Source organism: Periplaneta americana, chromosome 12, assembly GCF_040183065.1.
Source record: "Periplaneta americana isolate PAMFEO1 chromosome 12, P.americana_PAMFEO1_priV1, whole genome shotgun sequence".
Classification (NCBI taxonomy): Eukaryota; Metazoa; Arthropoda; class Insecta; order Blattodea; family Blattidae; genus Periplaneta; species Periplaneta americana.
Window position 1 is genome coordinate 85,144,808 of NC_091128.1, and position 26,260 is coordinate 85,171,067.

At 37.4% G+C, this 26,260-nt stretch overlaps 1 protein-coding gene across 4 annotated transcripts in view; it reads right to left on the reverse strand.

Annotated features, from left to right (window-relative positions):
- LOC138710642 (sialin-like) overlaps positions 1–26,260 on the reverse strand; it is an 83,320-nt gene that overhangs the window by 23,612 nt on the left and 33,448 nt on the right. For 3 of the 4 annotated variants that reach the window (XM_069841679.1, XM_069841681.1, XM_069841678.1), the window contains exons 3-6: positions 14,716–14,964; positions 12,422–12,509; positions 9,679–9,896; positions 278–427 (exon numbers count right to left, since the gene is read on the reverse strand). In XM_069841679.1, the coding sequence (XP_069697780.1) occupies positions 278–427; positions 9,679–9,896; positions 12,422–12,509; positions 14,716–14,964 (705 nt within the window). The remainder of the gene's footprint in view (positions 1–277; positions 428–9,678; positions 9,897–12,421; positions 12,510–14,715; positions 14,965–26,260) is intronic. The other variant, XM_069841680.1, reaches the window with a different exon arrangement.

Sequence of the window (26,260 nt, forward strand, 5' to 3'; positions counted from 1 at the left end):
TTTTATCTGCACGAATGAGAATGTTTGCTTGTTAGTGTGAAATCAGTTTGAGTGAGGATTGTACTGAATTTCATGACAATGCTTCAAAAGAAAACAAAATATTACAAGATATTGATTCTTCAAAAGGGTACATAGCACGAATGACTCCGATTTATAACAGTATATTCTCAGGGGAACCTATTTTGTAAGGAGTGCATCTTCAATTCACTTTGTTCAATTTATTCTTTAGCACTTTATTCTCAGTGGTAGTATATCTCGGCCAGCTATGAAGACTTACCTGTTCGACGTCGAAACCGAGTGCCCCTTTGAGGTACTTGGGTCCGAGTGTCAGAAACGTGTGGAAGCCCCAGTCGTTGCCTATGGCCGCGATCCAGCCCACAGTGAACTGCCACGATGTCAACACTGACTTCCAGGGCATTGACGGTTTCTGACACATCAAGAATATTAGTGCTAAAATTAACGTGGCCCAACTTGAACATATTGTGATGGCTAAGAAGTGATACCTCGTATCTACAAAAATGGTCATTTAAGATTAACTACCTTATTATTTAGGAAGAATAACTACATTATTATTATTATTATTATTATTATTATTATTATTATTATTATTATTGTGGCACCCGTCCGGAACGTTCTGTTCGCGTCCGGTTACCTCGGAGCGTGCGCGCGCATCCAGCGAGAGGGAAGGCGCGGGGGAAAAGGAAACACGAACCCTTGACGCTAGCCGCGTTGCGGAGTGAGGGGGAAGAAAAGCGACTGTGACTGGGCGGAAGTAAGGAAGCATCTGGAGACCGATTGTTGTGGGTTCCAGAGACTTCGCGACGCAGAACATTGTAGATGTTCTTGGTAAATAAATAACACCATGAGTTGCCGACGAAGTCAGTCGCGAGCAATCAGTGAGTCCCGAGAAAGTTAGTTTCCAGTCAGCCTTCAAGTCTTGGAGAGCAGCGAGGTGGACCTGAGTACGAGTCAGTCTTCGGAAGTCAGTCCACACGTGAGTCTTCGATCGAGCAAGGAGCCAGCCTTCGAGACCGGGGTTCGACGTGAGGAAGACCGCGACTGGGAAGACCGGAGTTCGACATGCCGTGGACCGTAGCCGGAAGACCGAGGTTCGATGTGCATTCAACTTGAGTGAGTCTGTAAGTGGGGCAGTATCCAGGCGAGTGCGAGTTATCCGGAGGCTTGGGTTCGAAGTGCAGGGAACCACCTGTGGAAGGCTTGGGTTCTATGTGTAGTGAACTGTATCTGGAAGGCTTGGGTTCGACGTACAGTGAACTTCAGTGAGTGAGCTAGAAGAACTAGCCAAGGCGAACGAACTGTGAACTAAGAACTGAGAGTTTTATTCTGCACACAGTGCTTTGCGAACATTAGTTGAAATTAGGAGTACATTGTTGTTCTTCTCAATAATACACGTGTATTGTCATTGTCGCTTTGTGGAGTGAAATAACGAGTACTGTGTTGCTGTGTTGAGTGAAATACCCATTGTTAACGGGTGTGTGGTTAAAGGTATAAATAAAAATCACATTGTTGTATAAAAGTTATTATTATTATTATTATTATTATTATTATTATTATTATTATTATTATTATTATTATTATTATCTTCACAAAATTGGACAGTTAATTAATATTTTGCCCTTGAGTAGAACATCATGCAAAGCAGAAACGTATATACATTTTTGTATTTTCGAAAAATTAATTTAATTTTTTTATTCACCTACAAAATTACAGATACCAGATATGATTTCTTAGCCATATTTGACTTCCATACAGGTTCTATCTTCAGAGCAATAATAGTCAGATATGGTGGATTGCCTTTGGAGTCTCACTTTGAGAGAGGAATAGAGGTTAAGTGTGTTCGAGAATAAGGTGAATAGGAAAATATTTGGGGTTAAGACGCATGAAGTTACAGGAGAATGGAGGAAGTTATATAACGCAGAACTGCACGCATTGTATTCAGCACCCAACATAATTATAGTGAGGTTCGGATAAAGTAGCTATATCAGGATAGGCATCTTTGGTCCGTGCGTTTTATTTACAAACATTAACTAGTTGTCGTGTGTCAATCAGACGACAGTAGTGACGACGTATATTCAATTCCTGTCGGCTGTACTGTTCATTCACTGATGCTCTTCCCATCAGGTAGAATTTTAACTAGTGTAAGGGGGTAATGTTTATTTAGTCCGAAGCAAGTCAGAGTCCTATCCTATACACGTATACAGTCTATCCTGATAGCCTACAGCTACTTTATGCGAACCTTAATAATTAGGAACACTAAATCCAGACGTTTGAGATGGACAGGGCATGTAGCACGTATGGATGAATCTAGAAATGCATATAGTGTGTTAGTTCGGAGACCTGAGAGGAAAAAGACCTTTGGTGAGGCCGAGACGTAGATGGGAGGATAATATTAAAATGGATTTGAGAGAGAGAGAGAGAGAGAGAGAGAGAGAGAGAGAGAGAGAGAGGTGGGATATGATGGTAGGGACTGGAGTAATCTTGCACAGTTAGGGATCGATGGCAGGCTTAAGTGACGGTGAATTTCAAGTAATGTATGGTGAATCATTGGCTTCATCTCGCTTCGGCAATACAGTCAACTTATCAACTAACCCAGTAGTTGATAGATCGTCGTTAAAAAAACGAGTAAAAAGTCACTAAAAACACTGGTTTGTACATACTTGAATTTGTGTACATTAATAGATATTCACTTTGATTTGGTGTGATTTATTACTAGATTTTATCCTCTATTTTCATTTATTTTTATTTTACTGGGTTATTTTACGATGCTGTATCAACATCTCAGGTTATTTAGCGTCTGAATGAAGTGAAGGTGATAATGCCGGTGTAATGAGTCCAGGGTTCAGCACCGATAGTTACCCAGCATTTGATAATAATAACAATAATGATGAATTAATTAATTTATTTATTTATTTATTTATTTGTTTATTTATTTATTTTTTATTTTTTTATTTATTTATTTCTTTATTTATTTCTTTATTTATTTATTTCTTTATTTATTTCTTTATTTATTTCTTTATTTCTTTATTTATTTCTTTATTTATTATGGCGAAGTTAAGGTCATCAGGCCTTCTCTTCCACTTAGCCAGAAACAAAAGAAGCTCATACAATTTTACAGACTACAGATTTTGATGATATTGGGTTGAGGGAAAACTCCGGAAAAAAACTCAACCAGGTAACTTGCCCCAACTGGGGTTTGAACTCAGGCCACCTGGTTTCGCGGCCAGACGCTAGCCGTTACTCCACAGATGTGGACTGTTTTAACTGATTGCAGAAAGGAGCTGGATGCATAATTAAAATTACAATCGGTGTTTTAATTGAAGTAGCGTCTTGCCAACTTTAAATGTGTATCTTGAGGTATTCTTTCCAGAGAAATTAACTACATACTTACGAACTGGCTTTTAAGGAACCCGGACGTTCATTGCCGCCCTCACATAAGCCCGCAATCAATCCCTGTCCTGTACAAGATTAATCCAGTCCCTATCATCATATCCCACCTCCCTCAAATCCATTTTAATATTATCCTCCCATCTAAGTCTCGGCCTCCCCAAAGGTCTTTTTCCCTCCGGTCTCCCAACTAACACTCTATATGCATTCCTGGATTCGCCCATACGTGCTACATGCCCTGCCCATCGCAAACGTCTGGATTTAATGTTCCTAATTATGTCAGGTGAAGAATACAATGCGTGCAGTTCTGCGTTGTCTAACTTTCTCCATTCTCCTGTAACTTCATCCCTCTTAGCCCCAAATATTTTCCTTTATTCTCAAACACCCTTTACCTATGTTCCTATCTCAGAGTGAGAGTCCAAGTTTCACAACCATACAAAACAACCGGTAATATAACTGTTTTATAAATTCTAACTTTCAGATTTTTTGACAGGAGACTAGATGACAAAAACCTGCTCAACCGAATAATAACAGACATTTCCCATATTTATTCTGTGTTTAATTTCCTCCCGAGTGTCATTTATATTTGTTACTGTTGCTCCCAGGTATTTGAATTTTTCCACCCCTTCGAAGGATAAATCTCCAATTTTTATATTTCCATTTCATACAATATTCTGGTCACGAGACGTAATCATAAACTTCGTCTTTTCGGGATTTACTTCCAAACCGGTCGCTTTACTTGCTTCAAGTAACATTTGCGTGTTTTCCCTAATCGTTAGTGGATTTTCTCCTAACATATCCACGTCATCCGCATAGACAAGAAGCTGATGTAACCCGTTCAATTCCAAACCCTGCCTGTTATCCTCAACTTTCCTAATGGCAAATTCTAAAGCGAAGTTAAAAAGTAAAGGTAATAGTGCATCTCCTTGCTTTAGCCCACAGTGAATTGGAAACGCATCAGACAGAAACTGACCCATACGGACTCTGCTGTACGTTTCACTGAGACATTTTAATTAATCGAACTAGTTTCTTGTATCTGTCGAATACAAAATATCGGATCAATAGTTGATATATTACGCCTAAAACCAACTGCTGATCCCCAATAATTTCATCTACATAGGGAGTTAATCTTCTCAAAAGAATATTGGACAAAATTTTGTACGACGTCAACAAAGCGATATTCCTCGAAAGTTTCCACAGTTAATCTTGTCCCCTTCTTAAAGATAGGTACGATTATGGACTTCTTCCATTGTTCTGGTCCAATTTCCTTTTTCCAAATAGCACGTACAAGCTTATAAATTTCGTTAGATAATGCGCTTCCATCGTCTTGTATTAATTCTGCTGGAATTTGATCGATACCTGGAGACTTATAATTTTTCAGATTTTTTATCGCAATTTCGACTACAGAAAGTGTGGGTTCGAGTACAAATGGCTCAGCAGTTTGTATTTCAATTTCGTCCCTATCATATCTATTTGGCCTATGTATATTTAGTAGTTGCCCAAAATAGTTTTTCCGTCTGTTCAGGATTGAATGAGAGTCTGCAAGCAAGTCACCATTCTCATCCTTGATCACATTTACCTTTACCTGATATCCATTCTTAAATTCCTTTATGTTCTTACATAAATCTCTAATGTTTTTATTTTTACTGTTTGTTTCTACCTCAGTCAGTTTTTCCTTCAAGTAATCTCTCTTTTTATTTTATTAACTACATACGTATTAAAATGTCGTGAAAACATTGAAATTGTTTTTCTTTTATATCCTAAAAAATTTACTGAAGTAACTGAGATCCTTTCTGCAGCCATCGATTTATTTACTTTTAAGTCTTAATTAAATCTTATCCAGAATTAGCTTGAAATGTGTCATGAAAGAATGAAACAAATTAATAATCAAATCACGATTCTTGAAGCAATATAGTCAACTTATCATTCTTTTATCATACGAGTATCACCATAAATTATAAAAACCAGTGTCTTACACTGCTCACGGTAAAATGACTTTTGTGGCAACCAGTACACTTTGTGTACACTGTATAATTCTACTTTAAAATGTTTTTCACAGTAGTAAAATCGAAAGATATATTGAAAGAAATTGTAATACTTAAAACATCAAATAAACAGCAATTAAAAGTGATTTCGTAATAATATATACATAAAATAACGTTTATAAATTAATAAGTTTCAAAGTGCATCAAAATATTTTAATTTCTACCCATTTCTTCAATAACAGACTCCCCCTAAACAACGCTCTTTTGTCGTGAAAACGTCTTTGTAATATAATGTAGTACAACTAATGAAAAAATGTAACAACAATGGGATCAACAGAGAGGTGCAGACGGCTGTCACACACTGGCGGCTGACTTCTACGACATAGGGATACAAAAGTTGATCTCACGGTATGACAAAAAATGTTTCAGTTCTAGTAGGGAATATATTGAAATATAGCTCAACAATTACAGTATCTGTTTCAATAAATCTTTCCATGAAATTGTGCTTTCTTTCTGTGCCCCAGGGAAAATCACTTTCTGGACGGCCTCGTAATTGCGGTCGACTGGCCAAAATTTGTATAACCACTTGTTTTGACGTTATTAATATGGTGGAAGAAAAAAATGACTTTTTTTTATCTGCTCCCATCGGAATGTTAGCTTGTGAGTGAGACCGCGGGGTACTCTTAATTTTAGATGCAATTTCGGCGCTCTCATATCTGTAATAAGGGAAGTTAATGTCATTGGGCGTAGTCATACAAGTTACATTTGTTTGTGACCTTAATATAGCATTCGGCTGTGATTCATAATGCTGTTACAAATAGCATTTGAAATTCGACCATATTTTGTTTGACCACTGATCTCTGAACAGATGCTCATGTTCGGTGCGGGGAAAAAAGATAATGTATAAAATACAAAATCAAGAAACAAAAGTATTAACGTAGGCTAATCTTTGGGATTCTGTGAATGCTCTGCCACGTTTTAATTCCTGATAAGTATCCTCTAAAGAGAAGTTCCAGAATTTTTAATCTATATACTAAAAATTCAAAATTTAATTTGATACATTGGCCATTGAATCCATTTTCATTCTGCGCCTGCAGATTTTTTTCTATTTATGAACTGTTTTGCTGACTTAAAATATTTAATATGAATTCAATGAGTAAAAATAGCGATTCCAATGCAGATAACTTCTGGTTTGTATCCTGTCTTGCGAATGTGTATCTTGTAATGTTGTTTTCAACGTAACAGCGTATGCCTTAAGATAGTCTGAGCACTTGTTTATAACTTTATCGTTGTTCAATATTGTTGAAAAACAATGAGAGACTGAAAAATCATCTCTACATACAGAACAAGTTCAAATAAAGCAACATTACACTTGTAGCCACGTGAATGGGTTTGTTAAATACGAAACTTGACAACCACAATACAACTGATGAAGGATATGTCGACGAGTGTAGAATTTCTAATCGCGAGAATTGTTACATAGCAAATTACATTCATTGACAAAAATCATTAGCGTCAGCACTAGATGCCAGAGTTAGTTGAAGATACTAACAACCTTGACGAATCATTAGCCTGCTAAGGAGACTGGGCCGATAAGTCTGTCGAATATTGCCGAAGCAAACCTGATTTTCAGTTCCAGCATACCACGAGTAAAGCTACGTGCTGCATGAAATAACAGCAGAAGTCTACTGGTGTCATCCAATGATTCATTATAGTCTAATCCAACGTAAAACTCACTCTTAACATGTATTACTCCGCGCACGTGTTCGACTAATCCTACCCCAACCTGTTGTGCTACAGCTGATTTATTTAAAATGTGAATAATTTCGAGGGAAAAATTGTATCGAACCCGGGACCTTTGGTTAAACGTACCAACGCTCTACCAACTGATCTACCCGGGAACTCTACCAGACACCGATCCAATTTTTCCCTCTATATCCACAGACCTCGAAGTGGACTGACAACCGTCAAGCAACCAACGTTGAGTGCACACTAGCTCTGTGTGAATTAAATTGTGCTTTTCTGTTAACGAACAGTGACGTGTATTATGCAAATGAAGCTTTCAGGTATAATTCCCTGTAAAGTTGATTTGAATAATTTCGAGGGAAAAAATTGTTACCTTGCCGGGTATCGAACCCGGGACCTTTGTTTAAACGTACCAACGCTCTACCAACTGAACTACTCGGAAATTCTACCAGATACCGATCCAAATGTATTTCAAATGTATTTTTCGCATTTATACTTGTGTGTTCGCGATATGGAATACTACAGGTGGGCACAAAGTCCCGTTACCCCCCATAAATACTTCAAATATACACACTATTTATGTAATTACGGTCATAATGCAGATATACATCCACTTTACACTAACTGTGTGTCTAAGTGTCCAAAGGGTAAGCATCCCTCCCATCATTCTCCTCACACAAAATAATGCGTCGCCAGGTTCGGTTTGACATTCGCCTCAGCATTGCTGCTGTAATCTGTTGGAAAGCGCGTCGCACGACGTCCTTGAATTCATCAATGGTGTCGTACCGTTCCTATGCAACAATGCTCTTGATGAAACCCCACAGCGCATTGTCACAGGTTGTGAGGTCAGGACTGCGTGGTGGCCAGTCGAGAGGAGCTGATAAGATGGGTGACCCACGGCCAATCCAGCGTTGTGGAAACTTGTGACAGTGCGCTATGTGGTTTCATCAAGAGCCCTTCAATTATTGTACTGTTAGCTACTATGAATATATAAAAATACATGGGTAATTCAGATTAAATTGTTGCAACTTCAAATATTTGTATAACTGTGATGTTTTATTCTCTTTTTTTCTAGAGCTATTGTGAAATATTTACCCATGAACTTTGTACTAGACGAGACGAAAGTATTTGTTTATATTCTCTGCTTTCGAGGAAAACAATAAAACACAATAGGAAACTAGACACCGTATAACGGATCATGTTACTCGCGCTGGAATTATCTAGCCGAATTCCACTCGTGCTAATAATTTAATTTCGCTTTTAAACTCATGTTTCCTACCAGGAGATAATTATTTATCGACCGGCAGATTCGAAATAATTATGATGATTAGGTTTGTAATGTTGGGGACCGATAGGGTGTGTTACAGTGGTTTCAAGTTGACTATGCGTTCCCAGTCAATACTCTAGCATGCATAAACTGTGTACCTGCTGAATACTCCGTTAGCCAGTCACTACCGTATTATACGTAAACAGTGTATCTGCTGAATAATAATGCCGAAGGTTAGAAGTTCTCAGGCGCATATTTTTGCACCGGAATTTGGTGAGTGTTTTGAAGTGAATGACGGGAACACTACATGTAAATTATGTAATACAAATATACGAGATGACAAGCTATATTATATACAGAAACATTGTAGCACAAGAAAAGAAAGGAGGAAACTCAAACCCACGGATAATTATATGATAATTCTTCTACACATAACGAAAGGTACGTAAAATATATATTTTCATCATCATCATCATCATCATCATCATCATCGAATACGACAATTTTCAAGGACTGGACTTACTGCCCATTCTATCCTCATTCTGGTGAAGCTTTTGAACCGTTGATCATGTGATCAGAAAGACATAAGATCTTCGCTTATAACACCACAGGATAACCACAAAACATTGAATGTAGACCCAGTCCCTAATCTTCATTCCATATAAGGTGACTCAGCATATCAACAAACATAACGCAAAATCCTTCCGCGTCCCGACCGCTGATTGGTTCCTATATTCCCATCTCCTGTGTCTGGGCTATGTTGTGAGTAATGACGCAGCTGCAAGTCATCTTATCACGCCTCCTTTCCAACAACAGTCCGGCCTTGTCCGCCTACAAATTACAATCTCTCTTCACAAACTTAGTAATTAGTTTTCCCATTAGGCCTACTTCATATATAGTATTTTCTTTTCGTATTTAGAAAGATATCATGTTTCCTATTGTAAGTCTTCAAAAATCAGGTTCCATTTTCATACTAGAAACTAATTAGCTCAGAGTTCTAGGCACCATAAAGAGGTCCTTTGTTCTACAGCCAAAAGGATGGGGTTCAGACATTTGTATTTGTTTACATGCGTAGTCGCCTTGTATGGAATGAAGATTATGGTATCTCAATCCACACTTCACTAAGGGAAAGCAAATTTAATGCGTTGAATCTTCAGCTATTATTTACCAGTATATAATTAATATATTAATATATAATAATTATTATGTACCCTAAATTATTTTTTATGTAGAGAGTCGCTACTTTTCGATCCTTAAAGGATTAACTCGCTCTACCTTGTCACTGTGCTGTTCTTTGAGGTTCTCCTTGAGGTACTGCCTCTCTTCACGTGAAATCCTTGGGTGCAGGTCGGGGGTGTCGAACATGAGGACGCTCCAAGCTGCCGCCCATATGAGGGCAAGCACCCCGCTGACGTAGAACACAGACTCCCAGCCCCAGGTGTTGAGCACCAGACCACATAGCGGCATCGCCACTACCGTGCCTAGCGACGCGCCTGAAAAACCCAAATTTACTACTGTGTTGTGGTCCATACCTGTATGTTGTGTATTTGATCTTCGTCGAAAGCCAAAGAAAAAATTACATTACGAACGAAAGCACGTGGGTGGTGGAAAATGGATGTAACATACAGACGAAGAGGAAGGCGGTAAAGAGGGTAGAACAGAAGTGAGGTGCACTGTTAAGACTTGCAATCATAGGTGCCGACTACGTGGGTGCTCCGGGGCTCCAGCACCCAATCGATATATTTAATGCTTAGTGCTCGGTACCCATTGGATTTTTGTGCTGAAATTAATTTCGACTTCGATTTTCACTTTCGTGTCACAATGGGATGAAAAATTTTCATGAGTCAAGTAATGTGGACTTTACCAAAAATATGTCCAATTTACATAGGTTGGATAAAAAGTTATGGCAACACTGCTGTCACGTGACGATGGTGTGTTCGAGAGCTGCCAGCTGTGTGGACATGAACAAGGACTGTTAGATAAGTTAGTGTAGCCAGCGGCAGTGTGTAGAACGTTGACTTTCATAGGGATAGTGCAAGCGCCCTAAGACCATGTTTACAAAACTGGAGCAACGTTCCTGGATCAAAATTGAAGTGACACGAGGTGGTAGTGAAAAAGAATGTTTTCAGGGACTGCGATGCCATATCGCACAATGGCACGATGGATTAAAGCGTTCCGGGAAGGCAGGGATGCCGTTCAGGACAACCTCCGTACAGAACGACCCCGCGTGGAGGACAATACAGTTCAACTCCTTGCTTCCATGTTGGATGCTGATCGCCGATGGACTGCGCGTGAGTTAGCAGCGGAAGTCTGAGTATGTCACAAAACTGTGCTCCACGTTCTGCAAGACATTCTGGGTTACCGCAGAATTGCGGGGCGTTGGATACCCCATGAAATTTCCGAGGTTTAACAATGGCACCGCTAGGCAGTCGCACAGGCTTTGTTGGACCGGTATCAAAGGAAAGATGACGACTTTCTTGGACGAATCGTCGCTATGGACGAAACCTGGGCTCGCTCATACGAACCAACCAAACTTGAAATGTCAATCAAATGAATGGAAGCATCCAGGTTCTTCTCGTCCGAAGAAAGTGCGCCCTACACAAAGTGCTGTGAAGGTGATGTTCATTGTGGCGTATGACATTGATGGGGTAATACTGCATTACGCTGTATCTCCAAGGCAGACGGTAAACGCGGACTACTTCTGCAGGTTCCTGCAGCACCACCTTCGTCCAGCCTTCAGGAGAAAACGACGACACTTGGTGGTACAGAATCCCATCATTCTTCATGATAATGCAAGGAGTCACACCGCTGCTGCTGTCAAGGATCTCTTGCGCCGCTGGGAGATTCTGGAACATTCACTGTACTCATCCGATGAGTCCATGCGATTACGATCTTTTCACAAAGTGAAAGAACCACTGCGAGGGACCCGGTACAATAACAGAGATGAACTTATCCGTGCTATAGGGCGGTCAATACGGAACATCAACAAAGATGGACGCGCTGATGGTGTACGACGCCTTCCAAACATTTGGCAAAAGGTAATAAATAAGGGGGGCGACTATATAGAAGGTACGTAAATGTTGTACCCCTGTGAACAAAGCCATGTCAAAAATATCGAACTGTTGCCATTACTTTTTATCCAACCTTAGTATACGATACAGTTAAAAAATTTTGCTATGTCTATCGATCGAATTCTATTTCACTGCAGTGTACGGTAACAGTAATTGCTATTATTAAATTATTTCAGTGCATATTTTCTTTTATACATATAAACTACAAACAGAATCTAGAATAGAAGTACAGTAGAATCCCACTAATCCTAAATTCCGGATAATCCGAAAATGTCAAAACTAGAGGAGAGGAATAAAGGGAGTACAATATGTACTGTATATTGTTATGAAACACTGCAAGGCACGGATAAATCGTAGGACTACTCACATCTGAACTAATAGATGTGTATGACACCATTAATTTGTCATGTCTGTTTTAAGGTATCGATGGACATTTTACATTCAATCGGACATGTAATTATGATGATGCTAACTTTGGTGAAAGTCGTATGATTATAGCCGATGACATTAAATTTCTTGTAATGCAGCTTTAAATTGCTGATGGAACGGTATATAATTTAGCGATCCCCTAACTTTAAAGATCCATTACCTGACGCAAGAATAACATATTTATTGGTTAGTTTTCTTGAAACCCAGCACTAGTGTGTCTAAAATGCTACTTTGACTTTGACTATTTTGTAACAGGGTTTAAAAAATATAAATCTAAAAAATAATGAAACTATAGACGAGACAGGGAAAGGTAGTTATTGACAGAAAAACAGTTCTTTGCTCAAAAAAGGGCATTTTGTTACTATGAAATGGCATCAGTTAATCACAATGCTTAATATTCAGAGACTCGCTTATGTACTATATTCTTTCAGACTATCAAAACACTATAAAATAGACATTTACGAAAAGATCAGACGTTTATTCATAAACATATTATTAATATTATTTTGAACACTTACCTTGCACAGCAAATGACATGAACCTTGCCCTTTCTGAAAGCGGCACCCAGCGAATAACGGAGGCGCTGAGAGCTGGGAACATCACACCCTGCGCCAAGAAGCGCGTTGTTATAAATTGCACGTGAAGATATTCAGTACATTCATATGGACAATTTCGAGCCAACAGATTTAATAAGTTATGGGAAAAATGTACCTAAACGTGAAAGAAAAGTATATATAGTCTTCATGAGAAATACTTTTAAAATCGTCCAATTATAGTTTCTATGCAATTCTAGCATTAAAATACGTTTGTGCGAGATCGTGCGTATTTGCTTGGTTTCCGCACAAAACCAATCCGCGGAAAGTCTAAAATTCCACATTCAGTATTCCAAACCTAACACACATCCCTCTTCTTACCGCTTAAGTGACATATTGATTTTACTGCTTTAGGCTTTTAACATATTATTTTAGAGATGTTCAATATAGTAATACAGTAATTATAAATTGGAAACTTACCACTGCAATTTCACCTAAATTGCACTGTTAATTATTGTTTTTAAATATTTGCAAAAATTAAGTAAACTCTACAACTCCACTAAAGTTACTGCATTCGTGATGCAAGTAACATTAAGGAAGCCGTGAAAAAATCAACAAGTTTCCAGATGCCGATGTTATTACTGCAATATGTTATATAAATAATATTGTTAAAATATTAAAATGAAAAATAAATCCATTTTGAATCTTGCGTACACCACTTTTAACACTTGAATATAATTAATTGATGAACTAGTGGACTTACTCGTGTTAAATATGAAATATTTGTCCGGCTTACAGCTGTTTCAGTAAGTCCACTAGTTCATCAATTAATGAAAAATAAATCATTACATGACCTTACCGTTTGTTTTAAGTTCGCATTTATGGACTGGGGGAAAAAAAGACAGACGTATAGTAAACACAGAAAACATTTTAAAGCAATAATGTTGAAGATAGATATTTTGGTTTTGCAAATTTTCCGTCTTGAACAGAAACCAAGATGGAGATTTCATTGCAACTAATTAGTAATTCCTCTTTCAGGTATGTAATAAACGATCTTCGCACAAAATAATGTACGATAAACGAGCGGTGTGTTTTCTTTCAATTCTCGGAAATTAAAAAAGCTGAACTACGTTTCGCTTTTTCAAACTTTTCCTCGAACATGAAAACTTCAACATACCGCTCTTGTAACGCATATTACTATTGTTATGACGCTGTAACTCGTGCACAATTGGCTTAATTCTGGCACTGGTGCCAGAAAATGTTACCTAGCAACTAGTATTCCTTGATGTCATCACCGCCTTCACAACACATTTTTATTCAACGTACCTGTAAGAAAAAGCTTCAAGACAACAAAATAACATTGTTTTAGAAACGGTTACATAGCAACCAAGCAATGTATTACGTCATATCCAGTATTTATATCTCTACTACGTCATAACATTATATTTTGCACATTTATAATAGTTTTTTTTTATATTTTAATGCTAGAATAGCATAAAACGTATGTAACGCGTGTATGATCTTCATTATAAACACTCCTGCTAAACACTGACTTGTGCCATAATTACCAAGATTATATACTAGTTACACAAATTACTATTATATAACAGCCCATATAAAATTTAAAATCTCTGCGGAATACACACATTCTATATACCGTGTATTTTTCTGTAGGGGTTTGATATTGCCATAAGAATCCTGTGTCCCGTGCCGTAGCGTCGTGGTCTAAGGCATTATGTGTAAGAGTCCCATTACGAAATGCTCACTACATCGAGCTCTCATGGAGGAAGAAATTTTCTCATGAAATTATGGCCAGTGTATAGCATGGACTTTTTTTTGTCCTTTGAGAAAGCGAAAAAATTCAATTCTGGGTTTCGTCCTTTATTGTTGCTGCAATTTAAAGTCTGAACAATACGGTTCCTTCGAAACCCTCATTCTTCTAACAAATCTTTCGCTTGTGTGTCATCACTATAGTACGGATTTCCGATGCTGATCTAGGGGCTTCAATTTACACAACTTACATAGTACGTATTTTTTTCTCCGTTTACTGTGATGTGTTAACTTCCAAATTCCTATATAAGCACATTCAATTTGGAAATACGTGATGTTGCTCGTTTCATCAATAAGACTACACCGCACGTAAAGTACACAATCCACTCGATAACTGCCACACTGTTCACTTAAGATACTTCAATTCTGTTATTGAAACGAGACTGTAGATCCACTCTCGACCTGACGTCATGTATCTTAACTCGCATCATGGTTATGCTGTTACACACCTGGGATAAGCCTTGCAGGGCTCGGATGACGAGCAGGAGGATCCAGTGAATCCTGGTGAAGAATGGCAGCACGAGAGACAGGATCCCGTTGATGACCACCGCACCGCCGAACACTCTCTTGGCTCCCACCACCTCAGCCACCCGGCCCCCCGGTACTTGGAACAGGAGGTAACCCCAGAAGAAGGAGCTGAGGATCACGCTCTGCTCCACCTCGTCCCACGCGAACTCTCCCTGCACAGTCGGAACGGCCTGGACAGAGAGATTGCAATTAATTTAACACGGGAAACGGGGTTCTCGATGAAATCGTAGATAGCGATAAAACATTCTTCATATGCAGTTTAAAGTTTTTCCTTCGCTTATTTGAACGCTACATTACAATTATCAACCGCCCCTTTTCTTATTTATTCATAGCACCCAAACTCCGTCTCCTTATCCAATAATTTCTTCAGTAGCCCTCGTTTCTATGGCGTAATTATTTAACTATAGCCTGCTAGAAAGTAGCATGCTGACAGGTTCACCGCTGTGGAGTAAGTTACTTGGTGGGGGTTTTTCCCGGAGTTTTCTCTCAGTCAATTGAAGCAGAATTGCTGGATAACTTTTGGCGTTGGATCTCGGACGCATTTCTCCATCATTAATTCACATATCATCATTACGGCTCGGAAGTTGAAGACCTATAAATTTTCTAAAAAGACCTTTAAAAAGACCTAAAGATATCCTAAAAGGACCAAAAGACTGAAAAAAGGAAGTTAAAAAGGTGATCCAAATTAATTAATAATTTCAGTTTCAAATTACATATTTAATGAATATAATGTTTCAGAAATGCAAAATTCTGGTTGTAGGCCTATGCAACATACCATGAATGAAATACTTCTTCTTTCAGAAAATATTTTTTAGATTAACACAATTTGAAAAAGAAATTTCGTGTTTGTTAAAAAAAAAAAAAGATACTTGGAGAATTTAGAATGAACGATTTTTGCCACCTAGAATGAATTCAGCGAACCCGCAATGGACATCCTGGAGAAAGAAATCGAAATTAGTATAACTAAAATATCTGGCTTAACCACACTAGGGTTACAGAAATTGGACTTCGGAACTTCACCTCAGTTTTCTGACAGCACGTTTCGAAACATCGAGAAACTTCTCTCCACATCAACGGATGTCATTGGTGCATACTTGAAGACAGTGAGATCTCGTGGTGAATTGTAAAAATGTAGTCGAAAGGAGCTGAAGTTTCAAAAAAAAAAAAAAAAAAAAAAAGAAAAAAAAAAGCCATTAAGACCTAAAAAAAAAGAGGCTAAAAAGGACCAATAAGCCGAAAAATGCCGAAAAAAGGCAAAAAAGGACAAATAAAATCCACCATTTTGTGGCCTACAATGACCCAAAATGAACGTATATTATGTTGGGCCTCGTCTTCGGGCACTCGAAAAAAAAATATTTTTCCTCAACTTCCGAGCCCTAATCATCATCATAATCATCATCCATCATCATCATCATCATCATCATCCATACTTAACCCGGGTTAAGTTCACGGTGCGCGTGTTGTACTTGACAAGAGCGCTGCTATTCAGCTACAAGTATCATTCACAGAGCAGGAATGGTAAGCACAATAAGCCTCAGGCTGCAGTGTAAGCCTTCGGGTCCCTCTCCGTAAAAAAGATAGAGAGAAAGAGAGAGAGAGAGCGCGTCCCTGGCAATGAATGTATTATTCGTCTCGGGAAATTGTGACATAGGACTGGGCATTTTAACGATGTTTTGCGCCAGCGTGACTTATAAAGAGTCTTCCAATAAGAGAGTCATACTTTTAAATGAAATAAATTGTATAAACGAAAGAGGTTTATTCATTTAACTAGCCGTACCCGTGAGCTCCGCTGCACCCGTTAGAAATAAATATAAAGTAATTACATAATTAAAATAGGACATTTGATCCAGGGAACATTGGTGTTTGATAGAAGGATAAATCGTTTATTATATTACTTAATTTAAATTGCATTAAAAATTAAAATGCGATCATTTTGATCCAGCGACCACTCATTTGGTCATAAAAATTATTTTAGGAAATACAGGAAATGAATGTCTATCAAGTTTTCTATCCATAAGAAGTTATTTTAATCTTACCTGTCCTCGATTCACTCAGAAGTTACTGTAATAACATTATAGCATTATGTCCATCCAGAGAAACTACACTTTCCAATGGTGAATTAATAATTAATTATACAAATCGGTTAATTTAGCTTCCGATATTACTTCATACAAACACAGAAACATTCTCTGTAAGCTACCGTATGTTTCATAGCTTTCGATTGTTGTTGTCCAAGCCCCCTTATAGACGAAGTTATTTGTTTTTTATTTCATTACACCGCCTTAGATTGCGTTGTTATTGTAATTTTGAAACTCATTTATCTCATTAAATATCAGTCCTATCAAAATTTTGCATGGAATAAAACTTATCGGAAATTATTTTTAAAGAAACTTTTGTTATGTAATATTCTTCATGAAAATTAATAATAAGGGAGATATTTCGATTTATTTAATTCAAGCCCCCTTATAACCCCTCCTTTTAAATAAAATATTTTGAATGCCATATAACTCTAAATTCTAAGTTACAACAAACTTAATTTATATTCCAATTTTCATATAAATCGGTTCAGCCATTATCGCGTGAAAAGGTAACAAACATACATACAGACAGACAGACAGACAGACAGACAGACAGACATACATACAAACAAAAATTTCAAAAAAGCGATTTTCGGTTTCAGGGCGGTTAATTATATATGTTTGGACCAATTATTTTTGGAAAATCGGAAATTACCAGAAAAATTTCGGCTACAGATTTATTATTAGTATAGATTACTTTTATTTTTAAGCATACTTAATGTCATTATGTATGGAAGAGAACGTCTGTTAAATGGCTGCCGCGGCTTCGTTGGGTTGCGCGTATACGGGTCTTCCAATTTTCAATGACAAATATAAGTCAGACTCAATTTCACGAATAACGCACGTGATATTGTTCCTTAGGTCATTAACTGTTTCTGGCTTGTTAGCGTAAACCCGTTATTGAACATAATCCCATAAGAAGACAGAAGTAATCCAGCGGCGTTAAATCACATGATCTCGGGTGCCAGTTAACATCACCACCACGCGAAATGATGAAGTCTCTGAACTTCTCCCTCAAAAGGTCCACTGTTCCGTGAGCAGTATGACACATGGCGCCATCTTGCTCTAATGAGACGTTTCTGAGATCCATACCTTCAAATTGAGGCCAAAAATAATCCCTTATCATAGCCCGGTATCTTACACACACCGTACACTTCATGTAATGCACGGAATGCTTTGCAAACGGATGACTTTCTTTAATAATAAATTTTAATTATTTATACGCGTTGTGAAATGGTGTAACGGTCCATGATTATATTTGTCAACAACAACTGTAACCATTGGAAAAATATGACTCTATAGGGTCATAAATACGACACTTGTTACCTATATGTTAAAAGTAGGACAATCTTATTGGAATAATCTTTATTTGTGTCAGTGCAGGCTCGGAAGTAAACGTTACTCACCAGGAAGGGTTTTCAGTAGGGCACTATGGATTTTGCTGAAAGTGTCACTGTAGACTGATTTGAAGTCCCTGAAAACGATGGTGAAGGTCTCTCGGTTCGGAATTGCATGTTTATGAAAATACAGCAATTTTAAAAATCTGGATTGCATGTCGTTCTTGCGCGCAGCTTGCTCATAACATACTTCCAGAGAACAATAGAGGCGAGGAAACTACTTTCGTCCATCCCTGCTACAAATCTAGAAGTGGAATATGTTCACATTTGCATTTAAGACGAAATGGATAATATTTAGCTTAAACTCACCTGTTATGTTCACACATAGTAATGCGGGTTCACAATAAATGTTCAAGACAGCATCTTTTCACAATTCAGGTATCTTATAATGGCTGCTTATTCACACTCAGCGACACAACAACACTATTTCCCACACGGAACAGTGTTTCAAGTACATGTTTTAAGGAGTTTATTTTTCTTCCTGTATTGTATCCACATTTTTGCCAAGCATATATTAACATGTCTTGTACAGGGACATAATTTTATTTTTACTTCAATTTTTATTGTACCTGAGTTTTTTTAATGTACTTCACTCCCACCTCTTCTACTAGTAAACTTCCACACGTCCTCCACACAGAACCAAGACCCCATTTGCAGTCGAAGTCGCCTTGCGGTCGCAGTAAACAGTACTGAGTTAGTGAGTATATTACGTTTCAGAAATATGTTCGCGTTTTCCAGTGATGAAAGAGCTTTCAATATTAAATCATATTTTCGCACAGGTACTGTCGACTAGTTTGCCTACGTCGCTTCCCGGTTTCTCCCACCCGCTTCTGCTCGCCCCTCTGTGAAGGCTAGTGACTGGGCTGTCTTAGCTCTTTTCAGAAAATATTAATTTCTGTTAGGAATTGGACGTATTCGTAATATTATACAACTGTTTAAAATAACTTAAATAAAAGGGCTCGTTAAGTAATTAACTGTAACGTGATTTCCCCCCTTTCTACGACCCTGCGACAAAACCACTTGGACGGACAGTAGATAGTATTTTAGAGTAGGTACAGAATTATTTCAACATGAGTTAGTTACTAGTACGAAGGACGTAACTGGTAATTGAAATTAGGTACAATAGCCTATAGTGCGACAATATGCACAAAAGAACTGAAGCCTGTATCGAAATGAACGACCACCATTTTCAAAAATGTGTTTAAATATCCATATTATGATTATTTTTCAATTTAACTTCATTCTCTATATTGTACGCTAATGTGTTGTAGACAGTATAATGTAATATACACTGCTTAATGAATACGTCCGTATGGATAGCTCATTTCGTCAGTAAAAACACTTATTGTTAATACTGTACTGTATTTTGATTAAACAAAAACGTAATGGAAATTATCAAACTCAAAATTGCGATATTTCTTAATTTACGTAAATGTATGAACTACTTTTATTCCCTCCTATACCTAGTAAAGTGATTTGTTTATATTTTACGCAGTATCATCGAACTCCAGTCGTGGAAGGGGGTAGTAAACAGTGTTTCCGGTTCTCACCCATTAATCCAAAGGTATAGACAGGTTAATATTATAAATCTTTGTAAAAATAAAATGATGACCTTGTAGAAGAAAAGAGCAGAACTGATAGTAAACAACTGAATGTAACGTTAATATAAAAATTCTGTCGTGAAAGTTAGTAACGAAATGTTTCATAATACATTTATACCTGAAACAGTCCTCCAGCCATCGAACGACTAGCTTGTAGGCCTACTGTTGGAAGAAATAGACGTCTATAGGCTGAACAAATCGTGTAGTTTTTGGCGAGATAATTTCACTCTGAAGTGTCTTACCATGAAGAGCATTTTGTACGTGCTCATTAGAAAATATGTCACGAAAAACTAAAATAAACTCCTTCAAAAATGTGCTTCAAAAACTGTTGCGTGTGGGAAATATTGTCTGTTGTGTCGATGAGTGTGAAGAAGCAGCCATTATAAGATGCCTGTATTGTGAAAAGATGCTATGACCTGAACATTTCTAGGTGAACCCGCTACATAACAGGTGAGTTTAACCTAAATATTATCCATTTCGTCTTAAATGCAAATGTGAACATACTCCACTTCTAGAAGAAATGGAAGAAAGTAATTTTCTCGCCTCTAGTGGTCTCTGCAAGTAGGTTATGAGCAAGCTGCGCGCAAGAACGACATGCAGTCCAGATTATTAAAATTGCTGTTTTATTCACAAATATGCTATTCCCAACCGAGAGATCTTCACAATCGTTTTCAGGGACCCTAAATCAGTCTACATTGACATTTTCAGCCAACCTACTGAAAACCCTCCCTTGTCAGCGTTAAAATGTAATATTTTAACTTCTTTACAACACTATTCTTCATTATTATTATAACTTATTAGTGTTATATTCGAAAGATAGACATAAAATGCTCGCTTTTTACCGCAAGAATACTAGTAAATATATTCCTAATCTTTCATTGCGATAACTACTGTTTTCATTCGTTTATATCTTTTCCAGAATTTAATGGGAAAGATATCGCATATTTATTTTATGTAACTGATTCAATTACATTCACGTATTATACGTCATTTTATGTCATTTTTCAAGAGCTGACCTTCTGTGCTTTGTGATAAGAGACGCTTGAATAGCATAGGTGTAAAAACATCTCCAGTCACCTTGACAGCAGATAACGCAACACAGGACAGCTGAGGACAGCTAATGTGAGCGTCAACAAAATAATAGTACCAGATACGTATAAACAACTCAAACCTGGTCGGACGAAGGCTCAACGGACAATGCTGAAAAAAATAAGTACATCATTATTTTGATTTCCCCTGGTTGCAGTGGCTCGCTCGAAATCAGGCCTGTCTAAGGGAGCTGCCCCGAACTGGCTCTCGGGGCACGGGGGAAGAAAGCAAGTGGACGGGTGCACGAGGATGAGTGCAGTGGTGGACTCAAGCTCAAGTCGTGTTTTGTTCAGTGGAGAGGCTTTTATTTATATTTTCAAATAAATGCTTCTCAGGTTACGATTATTGTCAGTTTAAGTGTATGTACAAGAATTGATCTAAACATTTATTTAATAGGCCTATTAGTATTATGTTTTAATAATACGTGTCCTTGCATTTACAAAAATAAATAAAATAATAAGATTAATTTAATTCAGAGATTACAGTATACTTAACATATAAAGACTATTTCTCTTGACTATAAAAATTCCATGAGATTACACTGCGTATGTGTCTGTGCTATGAGACGTGAATATCTGGACATACAGACTTACATACATACATACATACATACATACACACATAGGCTACATACATACATACATACATACATACATACATACATACATACGATCGACCTGATTGGCGAGTTGGCATAGCGCTGGCCTTCTATGCCCAAGGTTGCAGGTCGATCCCGGGCCAGGTCGATGGCATTTAAGTGTGCTTAAATGCGACAGGCTTATGTCAGGAGATTTACTGGCATGTAAAAGAACTCCTGCGGGACAAAATTCCGGCACATCCAGCGACGCTGATAACCTCTGTAGTTGCGAGCGTCGTTAAATAAAACATAACATTTAACATTTTACATACGTAGGCCTACGTACATACATACATACGTACGTTCATATGTAGTCATACGTACGTACATACGTAGGCCTGCATACGTGCTTACGGACATGTGTTCTGCCCAACGGCAGATATTTCACTGCAAACCCAGCATTCTCCAATCATTCCTATTTTCTGCCTTCCTCTTAGTCTCGGGAGTACTCCGAGAAAAATCCTCTGCAACGTCTGTTTTGGCCACCCAATTTCATTTTCATCACGACCGGAGATTGAATCCTAGCCGCCTGGATGGAAGACCAGTGTGACTCATATTATCTGACACGGGTACCTTTATTGTCACAAATTGAGCTGAAGTGTCCCTCTGGGAGTTTCCTCCTAAAACCTGTACAAAACAACATCTTTGCCCATCTCAAATTTCACTTGGACTTTACGGGATTTAAACCTGAGTTGCCGGCGTGGAAAAATCGACTCTGTACTCGTTCGGGGAAGGCTAAAGGTGCATACAAATCTATTACATAATCATTACAAATCAATGAAGACACCTCTTAATTATATTTTTTAATCCTGTCGCATAGGCGTGCATGTGAATAGTCTTGATTGGTGATATGGCGTGAAGTGACTTTGACCGTAAAAAGAAATGGGAACGTATTGTAGAGTAAATGATAAGTACCGGTATCTCAAGATAATCTGGCACACACTCACACTTCAATATATTTCATAATATTATTCTGTACAGTATTAAGCTTTGCATGTTTTTCGTAATCGACTTTTGATTGTGTTGAGATCTGAAAGACAGATAACTAGCATTAACACTAGAAATTCAGGAGGGGAGCTATCACTTTTAGCCTCTGGATGAACATTTTCTGCAGTATGTTCTCTACAGATCGTAAAATGACAAAATTCATATAGATCTTCAGAATTCTGAAGACCTGATTTAGTGAAAAAATATTCTACAATAAAAGTATACAATAGACTACTTACTTCTTCCCAGTCTGCTGTATAGCAGTGAACCAAAAGTGGGCAGCCCGAAAGTATGTAGTTGAAATAAAATGTTAGATTGTTAGAAGGAAAAGGTACAACATTAATACAAGGAACTGCGTACTGAAGGATCAAGTGGAAGGAATGGTGAATGGGAGAAAAGTTCGGGGCAGAAAAAGATATCAGATGATAGACAACATTAAGATACCATATGCTTCGTGGCCACGTATTATACCACAGACTGCAGTTGAACAACACTAGCGACATCTCGGAATATAGATCGTTGTAAAAAACAAATATTCGTAAATGCTGACAGGGGCTGAACTGCAAGGAACTGAATGTTTTGACTTATAACTACGTCTTTCTTCTCACTAGATATGGGAGGAGGGTTACTTTGCAATTGAGTCACATAAAAATGCAACCAACTCTCGCTACTACAAGGAGAAAAATAGAAAGACAGGAAGAACAAGGGAAATACAGACGAAACGAAGGGAATACAGAAAGAACAAAGGAAAGATAAGGAGAACAAGGAGAGGACAAGGAGAACATGAGGAAGACAAGGAGAACACAGAAAGAACAAAGAAAAGATGAGAACATGAGGAAGACAAGAATAATAAGGGGAATACAGAAAGAACAAAGGAAAATAAGAAGAACAAGGGGAGGACAAGGAGAACATGAGGAAGACAAGGAGAATAGGTAGAATACAGAAAGAACAAAGGAAAGATAAGGAAAACAAGGGGAGGACAAGGAGAACATGAGGAAGACAAGGAGAACAAGGGGAATACATGCAGAATATAAGGAGAATAAGAGGAGGACAAGGAGAGGAATGAAAACAAGAGTGGGACAGGGAGAACATGTAGTTCTACGTAAAGATATGCAGTAGGGTAATTCCGGGGGAGATAGCCATGCGGGTGAGACAACCAACCGCTCTTATTTTTATTCTAATCATCTGTTTCGAATTAAAATCGGTTTGCCGCCAGATGTTAATTAAACGAAGTGATTGTTGCACCTGCGAAAACGTAAGGTTATTATCAGGGAAAGGATTTATATGTAAATACATATTTACTTATAAAGCTAATATAATTTATATTTTGCATTATCTTTATGTTTCACAATGTGTAGGGTTGAAAAATCCTACTTTTATTTTCCATATTTTTCCATATTTTAGAGTTTAGTACATATTTTCGTTAATTTCCATATATTTTCCATATTTCATATAAAACAGTCCATATTATATTAGGTTTAACAATAAAACAAAACAAAATTCCATTAACTTTTAAAAATACATTTCAACAATAGAGATTTAAACACATGTTCAGTAATCCCTTTAACATCAGAGTTATTTGAAAATTAGCAGTCCTATCAACAATGGGAAAGTAAGTTACAAAACTGTATTAATTTAATTTAAAATTTTTAACAGACTTCAGTTGTGCAGCTCAACAGTTAAATGCCAGTCAGAGTACACATAGGTTCAGTTTTGTAAATCATACTATAAAGACGGTAAATATGCCAAAAGTACGTCATTCAGTCAATTTAAAATCAAAACTAACAAGTTACATTTCAGAATTTAAAGAAGATGGTTTATCAACTGACAATAAAATATTATTTTGTAATTTGTGTCAGTGTGCAGTATCATCTACACAAAAATTCCTGGTGCAACAACACATTACAACTAGTAAACATCAGGCCAACAAACAACTAAATTCCAAGCAGAGACAATTGTTTTTAACACAACCAACAACATCGAATGTAAGATCTGAGTTTAACATCGACCTGTGCCGTTCTCTCATCTCTGCTGATATTCCTCTCTACAAACTAAAGAATAAGGTCTTCAGGGAATTCCTTGAAAAATATACTCAACATACAATCCCGGATGAGTCAACACTTAGGAAGACGTATGCTCCATCCATCTACGATGAGACAATACAGAAGATAAGAGATGAAATTAAAGATAGTTCAATTTGGGTTTCCATTGATGAGACTCCCGACAAAGAAGGTAGACTTGTTGGTAATGTAGTTATCGGTTTGTTAAGTGAACAATATTCTGAACGAATTCTTTTACATTGTGATGTTCTAGAAAAGTGCAATAACAAAACTATAGTTAAACTGTTCAACGAAGCTATGGGTATCCTGTGGCCAAAGGGTATTATGTAGGATAATGTGTTATTCTTTATTAGCGATGCTGCCCCTTATATGGTCAAAGCTGGACAAGCATTATCTGTTGTATATCCTAAATTGACTCATTTTACTTGTGTGGCGCATGCATTTCATCGTGTGGCAGAAGTGGTCAGAGACAATTTCCCTAAAGTAGATTTGTTGATTTCATCAGTGAAAAAAGTATTTCTCAAAGCTCCCAGTAGAGTTAACGTGTTGAAAGAAATGTACCCTGAAATTCCATTGCCACCAAAGCCAATTTTAACTAGATGGGGTACATGGCTAGAAGCAGTTGAATATTATGCCGAACATATAGACTCTATTAACAATGTTCTCCTTGCATTGGACTCTGAAGATGCAGTCTCAATTGATACTGCGAAAACAGTTACCTGTGACATAAGTGTGAAGAATGACTTAGCTCACATTCAGCATACATTTTCATGCATCATAAAAACGCTCAAAAGTCTCCAAAATAGGCACCTTTCACTATCTGAAAGTTTTGAAATTATAAATAGTACTGTGGAACAACTGAATCGTGGTAGAGGTAAAGTTGCAGATGCAGTAAGAGCTAAGGTGGACACTGTACTTTCAAAAAACCCTGGATATGAAGAACTACAAAAGGTTGTTGCTGTGATGAGTGGTGAATCAACAGTGAAGATTAACTTGGACTTATCCCCAGCAGACATTGTGAAATTGAATTATGTACCAGTTACTTCTTGTGACGTCGAACGCTCTTTTAGTCAGTATAAATCTATCCTCAGAGACAATAGAAGAAGATTCACTTTTCAGCACTTGAAAGAAATGTTTGTAACCTATTGTTATGGTAACAGACAATAAAAATTGTGTTTTGTTGAAACTACATTGGAAGATAAGGTACGTCCATTATATTTTTTGTTTAGTTTGATTAAAATGTACCAATATTTAACGTACATAGTCATTTTTTTATAATTTTAAGTCCATATTTAATTCCATATTTTGGTAAAAATCCATATTTAATTCCATATTTTGGTAAAAATAACTACATATATATTTACATATTTCATATATTTTTAGTCCATATAAATCCGTTCCCTGGTTATTATTTCCGAGTTTTGTAGCCGTTCGTTAGTCTGTGAGCAAGCAATAATTTTTCACCTTCTGAAATAACAATAGAGAAATACTGCATTTTGTGAGGAAATTTGCTGGAAACATTATTAAAGAGGTAAGGCATCTTTAAACATTCTATCTTAACTGTATTTCTTCTCTTCACTGTTGCCAGTTTTTATTGCGCGGTATGGTCATCTCTCC